This window comes from Anomaloglossus baeobatrachus, chromosome 4 (assembly GCF_048569485.1).
Source record: "Anomaloglossus baeobatrachus isolate aAnoBae1 chromosome 4, aAnoBae1.hap1, whole genome shotgun sequence".
NCBI classification, from domain to species: Eukaryota; Metazoa; Chordata; class Amphibia; order Anura; family Aromobatidae; genus Anomaloglossus; species Anomaloglossus baeobatrachus.
In genome coordinates this window covers 186369393-186385544 of record NC_134356.1, presented here as the reverse complement: position 1 = coordinate 186385544, position 16152 = coordinate 186369393, and the positions used below count along the sequence as shown (strand labels likewise).

Below are 16152 nucleotides of genomic sequence, written 5' to 3'. Positions count from 1 at the left end.
ATCTGAGTCTGGAGTATGGCTGAGAGCATGGGTGCCAGGATGGGACTGGCTTGAAATAAGATTTTATCTTTTGTAGGTATAGATGTTTTTTCCTGACTGATAGGGCCCCTGCCTGATAACAGAGAAAACTGGTTTTCCTTTGACTAGAAAGGGGATGCCTGGGCTTGGGTTGAAGGAGTATAGAAGGATTTTTGTATACTCACCGTAAAATCTCTTTCTCTGAGTCTTCATTGGGGGACACAGGACCATGGGTGTATGCTGCTGTGACTAGGAGGCTGACACTAAGTGAACATAAAAAGAGTTAGCTCCTCCCTGGCAGTGTACACCCTGAGCCGGAGGCGGATCTACGCCAGTATAGTGTACAAGCAGTAGTAGGAGAAACCTGAACAACCATAACTAAACAAGGTAATACCAAGAGAAAACGTGTGGTGTAACACAGTACCTTATGAAAACGTATAAACGTATAATAGCCGGGTGGAAAAAACACATTGTCCTGTAAACAACCGAGAACATCCGGCAAACTAAGACCTCACAATCCAAACAGGGTGGGTGCTGTGTCCCCCAATGACTCAGAGAAAGATTTTACGGTGAGTACACAAAAATCCTTCTTTCTCAATCGCTTTCATTGGGGGACTCAGGACCATGGGACGTCCAAAAGCAGTCCCTGGGTGGGTACAGAAGCAATCCTACAGATCCAAAAACAATCACAAAATTCTGTGAGAAAGCTCTGTCCAACTGTATACTACTTTTTCATAAGTGTGCGATGGCCGCCTGCAACACCTTTCTCCCAAGGCAGGCATCTGCTGACGCCTGGGTGTGGACCTTGTAAAACATGGCGAAGGTATGAAGGCTGGACCACGTGGCGGCTTTGCAGACTTGTTCGGCTGACGCCTGGTGTCTGATTGCCCAAGACGCCCCAACTGCACAGGTGGAATGGACTTTTACTCCCCTCGGAGGGGACTTGTCCCTGATCTGGTAGGCCTCTGATATGGCTGACCTGATCCATCTTGCAATGGTAGCCTTGGACGCCGGCTTGCCCCTCTTGGAGCCAGAATGCAGGACGAACAGGTTGTCTGATTTGCGGAAAGGCGCGGTTCTCAAGACTTAAGTCCTGAGGGCTCGCACTAGGTCCAGTGTGCAGTGACCTCTCCAAGGAGCGAGTGGGTGCCGGACAAAAAGATGGAAGCAGGATCTCCTCATTCAAGTGAAAAGGAGACACTACCTTCGGCAGGAAAGCAGGAGACGGGCGCAGGACAACCTTGTCCTGGTGGAAAACAAGAAAAGGTGACCGGCACGAAAGAGCTGCCAGTTCAGACGTTCTCCTGATTGATGAGACCGCCACCAAAATGGCCACTTTCCAGGATAAGTGTGAGAATGAGGATTCTTTGAGTGGTTCAAAAAGGAGCCAGTTGGAGGGATCCTAAAACCAGATTAAAGGTCCCATGGTTCTAGCAGAGAACGACAGGGCGGAACCAGATGGGCGACTCCCTGGATTAACGTCTTGACCTATGGACGCGATGCCAGATTTCTTTGGAAAGGACAGACAGCGCCGAAACCTGCCCCTTGATAGTCGCCAGCGAGAGACCCGCTTGTAAACCTGCCTGAAGAAAAGCCAGTAGCGCCGGGAGTGACAGAACTAACGGGGAGGAATTGCCGTTGACCTTGCACCACTGAAAAAAGGCCTTCCAGGTGCGGTAGTAGATCTTTGACGATGAAGGCTTTCGAGCCCTGAGCATAGTCTGTATCACCTCTGGAGCAAAGCCTGACTGGGCTAGTAGCCAGGATTCAAGAGCCATGCCGTCAAATTGAGAACCCCTGAATTTTGATGGAAGAGCGGACCCTGAGACAGCAGCTCTGGCCGATCTGGGAGCCGCAATGGGGGTGTCTGCCATGAGCTGTGCGAGTTCTGCGAACCACGCTCGCCTGGGCCATTCTGGGGCAAAGAGAATCCCTGGAATGCCCTCTGCTTTGATTTTCTTGAGGACTCTTGGGATCAGTGGAAGCGGTGGGAAGATGAATGGTAGTCTGAACTGATTCCACGGAAGGATGAGAGCGTTGACTCCTAGCGCCTGCTGGTCGTGGTAACGGGAGATGAACTGTGGGACTGGATTGTTGAACCGAGAGGCCATCAGGTCCACATCCGGAGTCCCCCATCTGTGGCAGATCTGTTCGAAAACGTCTGTTGAGAGACCATTCGCCCGACACCAGACCCTATCTGCTGAGGTAGTCTGCTTAATTTTCCACGCCGGGGATATGTACCGTGGAGATCCTGGAGTGGTGAGACTCTGACCACTGTATGATCATCTTCACCTCTCTCATCGCCATGCCGCTTCTCGTGCCGCCCTGGTGATTGATGTATGTCACAGCCATGGCGTTGTCCGACCGGATCCTGATTGGCGATCCCTGTATAAAGTGCTGAAACATCTGCAGAGCTCGGAAGACCGCTCTGATCTCCAAAACGTTGATCGGGAGCCGGCTTTCCTGGGAGGATCACCGACCGCGAGCCGTGTGTTGATGGAGCACTGCTCCCCAGTCCAGAAGACTGGCATCGGTGGTGACTGTCTGCCAGTGTACCGGTAAGAATGACATACCTTTGGAAAGATTTTGGCTGTTGGTCCACCAAAGAAGCGAGCGGCGGGTTTCCGGGGGCAAAAGTATCTTGTGATCTAAGGTAAATAGAGACTTGTCCCATTTGTTCAGCAGGGATAGCTTAAGGGGACGAAGGTGGAAGCAGGCAAACGGAACCGCCTCTATTGCCGCCACCATCCGACCGAGGACTCTCATACCAAAGCGTATGGATACCGCTCTGGAGTGGCGGAGGGTCTGGAGGTCCTTCCAGAGATAGACAATCTTTTCCTGTGGGAGGGACACGGGTCCTTGGATGGAATCGAACTCCATGCCTAGGAAGGTAATCCAGCGGGCCGGGGTCAGAGAGGACTTCTTCCGATTGATGAGCCAGCCTAGTTGGGACAGAGTATCGATGGTGACCTGAACACTTAGGAGACAGTCGTTGAAAGAAGACCCTTTGATCAGCAAGTCGTCCAGGTACGGGATCACCAAAACTCCTCTGGAGTGTAGGATAGACATAGCAGCAGCCATGACCTTCGTGAACACTCGTGGCGCAGACGCGAGGCCGAAAGGTAGGGCAGTAAACTGATAATGATCTTCTGCTATAGCGAAGCGCAGGAATTTCTGGTGCTGATGGACAATCGGGATGTGCAGATATGCGTCCTGTATGTGCAGAGAGGCAAGTAATTCGCCGACCTCCATGGAGGCAATCACCGATCGGAGGGACTCCATGCGAAACTTCCGGGGTTTGACGTACCTGTTGAGAATCTTGGTCGAGAACAGGACGCACAGTGCCATCCTTTTTGGGGACAACGAAGAGATTTGAGTAGACTCCCTTGAAACGTTCCGAACTTGGAACTGGAATCACGACCCCTGAGCGGTGCAGAGATTCGATGGCATGAAAAAAGGGCCGAGCTCGCGCGTCTGACTCGGGAGGATGAGAAGGGAAAAAGCGAATTGGAGGAATTGATGAGAACTCTATTTTGTACCCTGAGACTAGGATCTCTCTGACCCAGGCGTCCATGATCAAAGGCAGCCAGACGTGTTGGAAATGAGAAAGGCGCCCGCCCACCTGTTCTGCGCTGACGCGCGAAGGCAACGAGTCATTTGGAGGGGTAGCGCTGTGATCTGGATGTTGATTTGGCTGGCTGGCAAAGCCTAGAACGCCAGGAAGGGTTTGTTTTGAAGGACGGGTTCTTCCTGTTTCTTTGCGGGGATTTGTTCCTCCTAGGCTGTGTAGTGGAACTGAAGCTGCGAAAAGGCTGAAACCTTGAGGTCGGCTGGCGACGCGGAATACGTCTTTGTCTCAGCTGTGGAAGAGAGGTGCTCTTTCCTCCCGTAGTCTTGGCGATAATCTGATCGAGCCTGTCCCCAAACAGCCGACCTCCTGCAAACGGGAGGGCGGTAAGGGATTTTTTAGAAGCCGCGTCTGCATTCAAAGCTCTGAGCCAGATCGCCCAACGGATTGCCACCGTGTTGCTAGCCGCCTGTGCTGCGCAGTTGGCTGCTGACAGAGATGCAATGATGATATACTCACCTGCTAGAGCGATCTCTGCCGCCATGTTGGTGAACTCGGGATCGCTAGACCCTGAGCGAAGACCTCTGCGGAGGGTGTCGGCCCAGGCCACCATGGCCTTAGCTACCCAGACGGCGTCGAAAGCAGGCGACAGGGCCGCGCCTGCCGCTTCAAAAGCCGAATGGGCAAATCTCTTAGTGTTCCGATCCGTGGCGTCTCGGAGCGATGTCCCTTGTGGCAGAGATAGAACTGTATGAGAGGCCAGGCGGGAAATCGGAGGGTCGACCACAGGTGAGCCTGCCCATTCTTTCCCGAGATCCTCAGGGAAGGGATAGTGTAAATCAATTGACTTACCATTGTTGAATATCCTGTCCGGTTGCTGTCTGTGCTTGCGTAGAATCTCAGCAAATTCTGGATGGTCACAGAAATGCCTGTGGGCACGCTTAACCCGCTTGAAGGATACCTGCGAGCTCTGGGTGGTGACGGAGTCCGTCTGGAGCTTCAGCGTTTTATTCTACGCTTCGACCAGACTGTCCACCATGCGCCTGACATCGGATGCCTGGTCTGCGTCCAGCAGTGAGGCTGCATCCGACTCTTCTCCTGAAAGATCAGACTGTCCCGGAGACGAGTGGTACTCTGGCCTTGGAGGGGAGAGAGACCTCTGGGAGGAACTGGGAGAGGATACTGTGCGGGTCCGCTTCCGCGCTCCTGTAGCCGGGTCTGAGTCAGACTGACTGTCGTCCTGCGACGGCTGGATCTGGGGGGCATGGCTGAGCGTAGGGAGCGACTGCAACGCCTGCGCGATGGACAGCGACGCTCTTGAAAGAGAGTCCACCGACTGGAAGAGGGAAGTCAACCACTCCGGGGGAGGGAGCGCATTGGAGCCCGTGGCGTCCTCCTGTACTGCTGCAGTAGTGATGGGGACGGGGGGGCTGGCGGCGTCTGGGGCAATCTGCGTGGGCTGTGGTTCAGGGACGCAAGCCGATTAGAGGGGCGTAGCCTGGCCTTAGGAGAATTTTTCGTTGCAGGACGAGCACGCAAAATGCATTATAAAAGGGGCCCTGCTTGGATCGGGAAGACTTAGAATTAGGCATGGCTGCTCAGGAGACTGTCACTAGTGACACTAGGGAGGAGACAGGAAAAGAAAGAAGAAGAAAAATCGCTGGTCCTAATCAGGAGCAGCACTCACCCAGGTCCTGTGTCCTTCCCAGGTCAGCAGGGGTCTCAGAGTAGTTGGGACAGCACCAGGATAAACGTGCTGCCGCTGCTCACCGGCCTGCCTGTGCTGAGGTGAGCAGTTGCATAAAGCGCGGGCTTTTGCTTTTTTTTTTTCTTCTTTGGTTGCGGGGGGCGTGCTGAGGGGCTGGCTTACTTGTCTCTGGGCAGAAAATGCGGGGGGGAGGGGTGGGGCGTGGCCCGGAAAGAAAACGTGAACGGGGGGGGGGGGGGTCGAGCGCTCCGGCCTGAGGTAGGCCCCAAGCCAGGGACTAAATTAGTGGGCGGCCGCCGGGAACGCAACGCTGCGCGTGGAGAGGATCTTACCTGCGTCCTGGCGGTGTCGCTCTGATCCTCGGCCCCATCCTTGCCTGCTGCGGCTGCCGGTGAGTCCAGTCTGCTCCTGGGAGACATCAGGGGGGAAAGCTGGGGAGCTGTGGGGAACACTGCAGAGCGCTCCTGTGCTTCAGTGACCGGATCCTCTGCCTGGACCCAGGGTAGAAGGGTAAACGCTGGGTAAGGCATGAAGCAGCTGAGCGCTCCCGCGCTGCAGAAACCTGCGATCCTCACCGGGTCCTGGATGGGGGAGCCACTGGATGATACAGAGAGCCCTTGCTGCCTCCACCAGAAACACCCCTTGGACGGTACCATAGGGGAGGACGGGGAGTGTGCCCTTACAAACACTCGACCCCAAGCAGCCCTGGGACGGTACCGTAGGGCTGGAGGGGGAGAGGGCCTGACATCTCGAGCCTCAACAACCCTGGGGATGGTACCCGTAGGGATGGAGAAGAGGAGGGGTGCTCTCTGTTGCAGGGACTTTAACCCTGCAGAGAGACAAAAGAATAGATGAGAAGGCTGAGCGGCGCCGTAATAGCAAAAAAACCGAAAAAAAGAATAGCCTAGGCTGAGGTTGGCCCACAGAGATATGGGCCCACTTCAGCCTCCTATGACATTAAGCAAAAACTGGCGTAGATCCGCCTCCGGCTCAGGGTGTACACTGCCAGGGAGGAGCCAACTCTTTTTATGTTCATTTAGTGTCAGCCTCCTAGTCACAGCAGCATACACCCATGGTCCTGTGTCCCCCAATGAAAGCGATAGAGAAAGTGCTTTTCTGCCAGTGTTATCCAAAAAAGAGAATTTTGTTTACTTACCGTAAATTTTTTTTCTTATAGTTCCGTATTGGGAGACCCAGACATCGGGTGTATAGCTTCTGCCTCTGGAGGACACACAAAGTACTACACTAAAAAGTGTAGCTCCTCCCTCTGAGCATATACACCCCCTGGATAACCAGATCTAGCCAGTTTAGTGCAAAAGCTGAAGGAGAATAGCCACCCACAAGTAAAGACAGAGCAAGAACCGGAACAACCGGAGCCTCTGTCTACAACAACAGCCGGTGAAAACACGCGGAACAAGAAACTGCCAACAGGCAGGGTGTTGGGTCTCCCAATACGGAACTATAAGAAAAAGAATTTACGGTAAGTAAACAAAATTCTCTTTTTCTTTATCGTTCCTATGGGAGACCCAGACATTGGGACGTCTCAAAGCAGTCCATGGGTGGGAATAAACAGAAAACTGAGAAGTAGGCGGAACCTAACTTCACAAATGGGCGACAGCCGCCTGAAGGATGCGTCTGCCCAAGCTCGCATCTGCCGAAGCATGAGCATGCACTTGGTAGTGCTTTGAAAAGGTATGCAGACTAGTCCAAGTGGCAGCCTGACAGACCTGCTGAGCCGTAGCCGTGTGCCTGAAAGCCCAAGAGGCACCAACAGCTCTGGTCGAGTGTGCCTTGATCCCCGGCGGGGGAGGCACCTGAGTACTCTGGTAGGCATCGGAAATGGCCGACCTAATCCAACGAGCTAAGGTCGGCTTAGAAGCCGAGAGGCCCTTACGCCGACCTGTGGGTTAGCACATAAAGAGAGGTGCACCACCTAAGAACAGCGGTGCGAGACACAGAGCCGGAGCGCCCGCACCAGATCCAGAGTATGCAATGCTTTTTCAAAGCGATGAACAGGAGCCGGACAAAAGGAAGGCAGGGAAATGTCCTGGTTAAGGTGGAAACGAGAAACTACCTTAGGGAGAAAGTCCGGAGTCGGACGGAGAACCACCTTGTCTTTATGAAAGACTAAAAAAGGTGACTCCGAAGAGAGCGCAGCCAAATCAGAGACTCTCCTGAGAGAAGTTATGGCCACTAGAAAGACCACTTTCTGTGAAAGACGAGACAAAGAAACCTCCCTAAGAGGCTCAAAAGGGGGTTTCTGCAAGGCCGTGAGGACCAGATTGAGGTCCCAGGGATCCAAGGGCCGCCGGTAAGGCGGAATGATGTGAGACGCGCCCTGCATGAAGGTGCGCACCTGAGCCAGCCGGGCGATACGCCGCTGGAACAACACAAAGAGCCGAGACTTGTCCCTTGAGGGAATTGAGGAATAGTGCTAGCTGCAGACCGGACTGTAGAAAGGACAGAAGGGTCGGCAAGGAAAAAGGCCAAGGAGCATGGCCGGAAGAGCGACACCAGGACAGGAAAATTCTCCAGGTCCTGTGATAGATTTTGGCCGAGGAAGACTTCCGAGCCCGAGTCATAGTGGAGATGACTTCAGGAGGAATACCAGAAGCCGTCAAAATCCAGGACTCAAGAGCCACGCCGTCAATTTGAGTGCCGCAGAATTCTGGCGGAAAAACGGACCTGGTGAGAGAAGGTCTGGACGGTCCGGAAGATGCCACGGCACCTCTACGGACAGATGGAGCAGGTCTGGGTACCAAGCTCGCCTGGGCCAGTCCGGAGCAATGAGGATGACCCGACGGCCCTCCATTCTGATCTTGCGCAGAACCCTGGGCAAGAGAGCTAGAGGGGGAAACACGTAGGACAGACGAAACTGGGACCAATCTTGAACCAGAGCGTCCGCTGCAAAGGCCTGAGGATCGTGGGAGCGAGCCACGTAAACCGGAACCTTGTTGTGCCGGAATGCCATTAGATCCACGTCCGGAGTGCCCCACTTGCGGCAGATTGACCGAAACACTGCCGGATGCAGGGACCACTCGCCACTGTCCACGGTTTGACGGCTGAGATAATCTGCTTCCCAGTTTTCCACGCCTGGGATGTGGACTACGGATATGGTGGACTTGGAGTCCTCCGTCCATTGAAGGATGCGTTGAACCTCCAACATTGCCAGGCGGCTGCGTGTCCCGCCTTGGTGATTGATGTAGGCAACCGCTGTCGCGTTGTCTGACTGGACTCTGATGTGCTTGCCCGCCAAAAGGTGGTGAAAGGCTAGGAGAGCTAGAAGCACAGCTCTGGTTTCCAGCACATTGATCGAGAGGGCTGATTCGGACGGAGTCCAAGTGCCCTGTGCTCGGTGGTGGAGACATACCGCTCCCCAGCCGGATAGACTGGCATCCGTGGTGAGGATCACCCAGGACGGGGCCAGGAAGGAGCGTCCCTGAGACAGAGAGAGGGGCCGAAGCCACCACTGAAGGGAGCCCCTGGTCTGTGGCGACAGAGCCACTAGCCTGTGCAAGGAGGAAGTCCGCTTGTCCCAACAGCGGAGAATGTCCAGCTGCAGAGGACGCAGATGGAACTGGGCAAAGAGAACAGCCTCCATTGACGCCACCATCTGACCCAGAACCTGCATTAGGTGCCTGATGGAATGACGGCGGGGCCTCAGCAGAGAGCGCACCGCCAGATGGAGGGACTGCTGTTTGACTAAGGGCAGCTTCACAAGTGCCGGCAGAGTCTCGAATTGCATCCCTAGGTACGTGAGCCTCTGGGTCGGAGTCAGAGTGGATTTGGGCAGATTGACAAGCCACCCGAATTGGGCTAGAGTGGCGAGAGTGAGCGAGACACTCCGCTGACAGTCTGCGCTGGATGAAGCCTTGACTAGAAGGTCGTCCAGGTAAGGAATCACTGCCAACCCCTGGAGGTGCAGAACCGCAACCACTGCTGCCATGACCTTGGTGAATACTCGAGGGGCCGTGGCTAACCCGAAGGGGAGAGCCACGAATTGGAAATGTTCCTCTCCGAGTGCAAAACGTAGCCAACGCTGGTGTGAAACTGCAATTGGCACATGCAGATAGGCATCTCTGATGTCGATGGATGCCAGGAAATCTCCTTGGGTCATTGAGGCAATGACTGATCGCAGAGACTCCATGCGAAAATGCCACACCTGAACATGCTTGTTGAGAAGCTTGAGATCCAGGATGGGCCGGAAGGAACAGTCCTTTTTGGGGTCTAGGAAGAGATTTGAGTAGAAACCTCTGAACCGTTCCCGGGCGGGAACCGGTACAATTACTCCGTTGGCCTGCAAGGATGCCACGGCCTGAGAGAAGGCGGCGGCCTTGGAGCAGGGGGGAGTTGACAGAAAAAATCTGTTTGGCGGGCTGGAAGAGAATTCTATTCTGTAGCCGTGCGAGATATCCCGCACCCACTGATCGGAGACGTGTTGAAACCACACGTCGCCAAAGTGGGAGAGTCTGCCACCGACTAAGGACGTTGCTGGCGCGGCCAGATAGTCAAGAGGAGGCTGCCTTAGTGGCAGCAGCTCCTGCGGTCTTCTGTGGACGCGCCTTTGTGCGCCAGTTGGGTTTTTGGTCCTTGGCTGAGTTAGTGGACGAGGCCGAGGGCTTAGAGGATGACCAGTTGGAGGAACGAAAGGAACGAAACCTCGACTGGTTCCTGCCCTGGACAGGTTTCCTGGTTTTAGTTTGTGGCATGGAAGTACTCTTCCCGCCAGTAGTTTCCTTAATAATTTCATCCAGTTGTTCACCGAATAGCCTGGATCAAGCAAAAGGGAGCCCAGCAAGGAACTTCTTTGAAGAAGCATCTGCCTTCCACTCTCGAAGCCACAAGATCCTGCGGATAGCGAGGGAATTAGCCGAAGCCACCGCAGTGCGGTGAGAAGCCTCCAGCATGGCAGACATGGCATAGGATGAAAAAGCTGAAGCTTGGGAAGTTAAGGCAGCCATTTCGGGCATAAATTCCCTGGTGAGGGAATGCATCTCCTCTAGAGAAGCAGAGATGGCTTTGAGAGCCCACACTGCTGCAAAAGATGGGGAGAACGAGGCCCCTGCCGCCTCATATACAGATTTGGCCAGAAGGTCAACCTGGCGGTCAGTGGGATCCTTAAGTGAGGTGCCATCAGCCACTGATACAACTGTCCGGGCTGAGAGTCTAGACACCGGAGGGTCTACCTTTGGTGAATGAGCCCACTCCTTGACCACCTCAGGTGGAAAGGGAAAACTGTCATCAGAACCACACTTTGGGAAGCGTTTGTCAGGACAGGCCCTAGGCTTGGTCACAGTGGCCTGAAAACTGGAGTGGTTAAAGAACACACTCCTTGTCCTCTTAGGCAAGGTAAACTGGTGCTTTTCTGCCAGAGAGGGTTGCTCCTCTGATACTGGCGGATTGAGGTCCAGTACAGAATTAATGGACGCAATCAAATCACTAACATCTGAGTCACTTTCGGACAGATCAATGGGGCACATGGAGGTAGCCTCCGAGTCCCCAGTAACGGCATCCTCCTCGTCCTGCGAGTCAGCTCTTGAATCAGAGCCGCGGGACGAGGAAGGAGAGGGAGCCCTGCGTCTCCTCTTAGGAGGACGGGGTCTGGGACCAGATAAAGAATCCTCTGTGAGCTCTGCTGAGAGAGCCCTAGCAGCAGAGGCGCCCTGAGAAGGAGGCTGATGCATGTTCAGCAAAGTCCGGGACAGCTGTCCCATGGAGTCGGCAAAAGACTGGGAGATTGACCTAGAGAAGGATTCTACCCAAGCCGGGGGTTCAGCCACCGGAGGCGGAGCAGCCGGAGGGACCACTGTGGGTGCGATTCCAGGCTGAGGCATTGTCAGGTTAGAGCAGGCATCACAATGTGGATATGTGCTCGGTTCAGGCAGCACGAGCTTACATGCAGTGCATATTGAGTACAGCCTTGCAGCCTTGCTCCTCGTGTGAGACATGCTGCTGAAGTGGGGGCTCTGAGCCAGAATGACCCCCAGAGAGTATATAAGAAGGTCCACAACCGGAGGTTGTGGCTTACCAGACCGTTTGTGTGCCCTCCAGATCCCACAGCCCGGACCCCCAAGCAGCTTAGCAGGGATGCTGCAGCCAGCGCTGATCCAGAGAAAAACGCTGAGAAAATGGCGCCGGAGCGAGGAGAGGGGGCGGGACCTGCTCTGAGAGCGGGATCTGGAGAGCCAAGGAGATTTACAGGGCAGGGGACATGTACTCAGAGAGGAGTGTCCCTCCCCTGTGCCGAACGGCCGCTGGGCGGAGCTGCACTGTCCCTCTGCATGATTGACATGCAAGGGCAGTGAAATCAAAAGTAGGCCTCCGGCGAAGCCGGGGCCTAAATTTAAGCGATGCGGCCGGCGCGCAGGCACCATCGGCGCGGTTCTCAGGCGACAACCAGAGAACCGGCCGGAAATGTCAGAACAGTTACACAGCACACTCTCCCCAACAATAAAGTACAAGGGACCCCCCAAATATAAACGTCTCAGGTACTTAGCTTGCTGAGACGCAGGGTTCCAAGTCCCTGGGGATGAGTGCTCCGTCCAGCAGGATCCTGAAGGGCTGCGGATTGAGACCGGCCTCCTGCAAGGCAGTGAGAACAGTGCTGGCTCCCACTTCAAGCCAGAGCCCGAGGGATGGTGAAGGAGCGCGGCATGTAAGGCTCCAGCCTTGGAATCAACCTTAACAACACCGCCGACACAGTGGGGTGAGAAGGGACATGCCGGGAGTCCAGGCTTGGACCCGCTTTTCTTCAAAAACTTTCCAAAAATGAAAAATCAGATGAGAATGCATGTGTGGATGTATGCCTCCTGAACACAAAGCAATGAACTGGCTAGATCTGGTTATCCAGGGGGTGTATATGCTCAGAGGGAGGAGCTACACTTTTTAGTGTAGTACTTTGTGTCCTCCGGAGGCAGAAACTATACACCCGATGTCTGGGTCTCCCATAGGAACGATAAAGAAATAATCTGTTTGAAATAATTCCCAACAGGCGGGAACCTCGAAAGGAACGGCTGGTAAGGGTTTTTTGGATCATATTCCATGCTTTTACCAACAGAACCCTATGCATAGCCATGATGTTGCTTGATGTTTGAGCAAACAGCTCAGAGAGGCAGAAACTAGATACTTTCATGCATGAGCAATCTGGGTTGTGAGATCCTCCAGCTCCGTGGATGGAGCGCCTTAAACAGCATAGATGCTTGGGTCAAGCAGAGACCATTTTGGAGACCTAGGTAGAGGAAAAAGGATAGACACAACCAAGCCCACGGGTTCCAATTCAGAATTAGCCAGAGACACTATGCGTCTATCTACTTATAGGATCCTTGAGAGACGCTCTGTCAGAAAGCGGACAAATTTTGTTTGTAGATAACCAACATGGGGAATCTACTGAAGGAAAAAAAAAAAATCGCCCCAATTGTGGAGTTCTTGAGGAAAGGGATACAGAATCTCTATGCAATTCCATCTCTGGAAACATCTGTCAGATTATATCCACTCTTGATAGTACGTCGTCGAATTCCTTGTGATTTGAGAAACGTCTGGCCACTCACTTGACCTTATTTAAGGACACAGTCTGCTCAGAGGGAGTGTGCAGCTTTTTTTGAGTTCAAGGATTAGTTCACGGCATGAACAAGACTGTTGATCATGTCTGTGTTTAGATGCCTGGTCGTAGTCTATTTCCAAATCACATTCTTACAACGTCTGGGACTCAGGAGAGGACAAGAGAACAGAAGTCTATCCTGGGAGATCTGCCATCTTGATGTGGAGCATCTAGTGAGTCTGACTCACTCACTCAGGGAAGTGGTCAGAATATCCAGGGCGGTACTAGAGTTTGTCATGGACAGATGCTCTGAGACCAGGGTCTGGGATACTTTGGTTAAGTCAGCGACAGAATAGGACAGAGCTACAGCCCATTGACTGGAAGGGGACATACTCATCGCAGGTAGTGGGGGGCTCCTGTGAGGTGTGCAGCTACAATCAGTACAGGTAGTGACAGGTTGGGCAGATAGAAGAAAGAAGAAAAAAAAAAAAAGTTCCAGAAGGAGGGAAAAGCTACCAAGGGGAGCAGTGTCAGTTCCTGAAGATTACAGCAGAGGCTACCCGGTCCTGAAAATAGCTGAATGCCTGTATGGAGTTGCTGGCACATCGTCAGGTGGACAGGACAGAAGGTGGTAACAACCTTACTGCAAGACCAAGAGGAAGATATTCCCCTGCGGTGTTGGTGGCGAGTCAGATTGGATGGAGGAGAGGAGGTGTGACTTGGAGAGGCCAGCTAGGCCACATAGATGCAAGGCGCTTGCTTGCAAGGAGGGACAGGGCCAGGAAGCCTCCACTACCAGATTAAGAGTTTATAAAAAGCAAGGGGGCTGTGATGTAAGCAGAGAGCGGGAATACACTCATGTCTCAAAGATGGGAGCTCTGAGTATCGATTTTGGAAGAAACTTTGGAGAATTATCTGAGGTCTCTGGAACCATCTTCGCTGGGACCATGAGATCTGGCTTCACGCCATGCAACAAGCCTCACTGTGCAGGCCAAGAGGATAGGAGACAGAAACAAGGACCGTCCACCTGGTCAACTGAACATGGCTATAATTAGGCAATACTGTGCAATATGTGGGGTGAGAGACAATTCTGCTCTGTTTCCCCACCTAAAAGAGAAGGAAAGATCAAAGGTGAACAGTTAGATTAGAAACAAAAAAAAAAAAAAAAAACCTAAAAAGCACAAGTCTGAATCTCAGACCTGTGTGCCTCCTACTGACACTAGGCTAAAATGGAGTGGCTTGATGCCTGTAGGTGGGTGTAACCTGCTAAGGCTAAGCAAACATTTTCCTTAATTTTAGCCTCCTTGTGGCAACCGCATATACCCATGAGTTCCTGTATCCTCCAATGAAGCACCATAGAAGAGTTATATAACCAAGTTCCCTTTTTTCTATGTGCACTATTCATTTACAAAATAAACAAAAAAATGGTTATGCATTAATGTATTTTTGTGAAAGTCAGATGGGAATATCTACTAAAGTAAGACAAACCTTGGGTTAATCTTTGATTCCTCCATCATTTTCTTGAAGTCTTCCTTTGATTGCATAATTTTGTTTTTCTTTTCCCTCCTTTCCTCCTCTGCCCTCGTTTTAACATACTGATCAAACACCTACAGACACAAAGAACAAGCAGAAGCTGCAGTTAGTAGAATATGAACGATAATAGCAAAAAAAAAAAAAAATATATATATATATATATATATATATATATATATATATATATATATATATATATATATATATATATATATATATATATATATATATACACACGATGATGGGGGGGGTGGGTGGTCCCAAGAACAAAGTAAATTTTAATTAATATGTCTGGTAAGAATAGTGGGTGAGTGTTTCTGAAATCTACAGCCCCCTTAGCGCATGATAAATTACAAATATTTTTCGGATTATAAGACGCACTTTTCCCAAAAGATTGGGGAAAAAAAAATGAGGGGTGTGTCTTAAAATCCGAATGCACCTTACTGGGGAGGTGGTGGAGATGGGTTGCAGGCAGCGGGCTGCGAGGCAGGGGCCGGTGGCGCGCGGGCTGCGAGGCAGGGGCCGGTGGCGCGCGGGCTGCGAGGCAGGGGCCGGTGGCGCGCGGGCTGCGAGGCAGGGCCATCCTGAAAATGTCGGCGGTGTGGGGTTCAAATAATGACGCCCAGAGGTGGAGTGTGCGCAGATGGAGCTCTCATCTTAAGATCTGATCTGCGCATGCGCCACCTCTGGCCCACTGATTTCCCAGCAGTGGACTTAAAAGAAGTGGTTTTATCCATTTACATTAATTGGCTACATCAATATTGAGAAATAGACCTAAGCCACACGGCATGAAAATCAGAGCGATTGGAATGCGATGTTTTAATCGCATTCCACTCGGACCAATATTAGACTATGTGCCAGCACCATGAGCTATTATTTTCTCAGCCCTAATCGGACCGAGAAAACAATCGCAAAATGCTGCGATTGTAATGCGAGTTTGTTTCTCTCGCACCCATTCAAGTCTATGGGGCGAGAGAAAAATCGCACTGCATTTGCAGTACACCGGTGTACCGCGAGTGCAATGAGAGAATGGCAATAGCCGGCTGCGGAGGAGAGAGGGAGATAAATCCCGCCCGCCCCTCAGAGCCAGCCCGACCCCTGCAGCTGAGGTCAGATTGCATGATCGAACTTCAGTTGCAGTGACACTCGGCTCCTGCTGTGCTGCCAGCATGAGCAGAGTGTCATGCGAGGATCGCAGTAGATCCCCATGTGGCCCCGGCCATAATGTTTCTCTCAAATACCTTGTGTTGCCAATAGTGCCTGTGAGCAACGCTATTGTGCTCCACTCACCCCTTCGCGTGACCTCTGGGATCCGGTGATGTCATGTCAACTGAGGCGGGCCGCAGTCCTCCTGAGTGACTGGGCTGTGGGCGGCGTTTCACAGCTCACCGTGACAGCGCAGCGCCTCCCTGCCCTCTCCTCCTTCACAGCGGAGTGTTGCAAGCAGGAGAGATGCTGGGCTCTGACGAGTGGTGAAACGCTTCCCACAGCCTAGTAACTCATGGAAACTGGCCAGCCGCGGTGATGTAAGGTGAACAGGAAGTTGACGTGACATCACCAGATCCCAGAGGCCACGGACCCCGGGGTTCAGGCGATGGGAAAGAGCGGTCCGCAATAGCGCCGCCCACAGGCACTATTGGCAACATAAGGTATTTGAGAGAAACCTTGTTTCTCAACATAACGATGTGGCCAATGAATATGGGTGAACCACTTCTTTAAGAAAAATAGCGCCCGGAGGTGGCGCATGCACAGATGAGATCTCTGCTTGTCATTGAGCCTACAGCTCAA

The 16152-nt window shown here is 52.7% G+C and overlaps 1 protein-coding gene across 1 annotated transcript in view; it reads right to left on the bottom strand.

The window, feature by feature from the left end:
• Positions 1 to 16152, bottom strand: part of TCERG1 (transcription elongation regulator 1) — a 219069-nt gene that overhangs the window by 96458 nt on the left and 106459 nt on the right. Inside the window, exon 14 of the mRNA XM_075344605.1 lies at positions 14320 to 14438. Within this exon, the coding sequence (XP_075200720.1) occupies positions 14320 to 14438 (119 nt within the window). The remainder of the gene's footprint in view (positions 1 to 14319; positions 14439 to 16152) is intronic.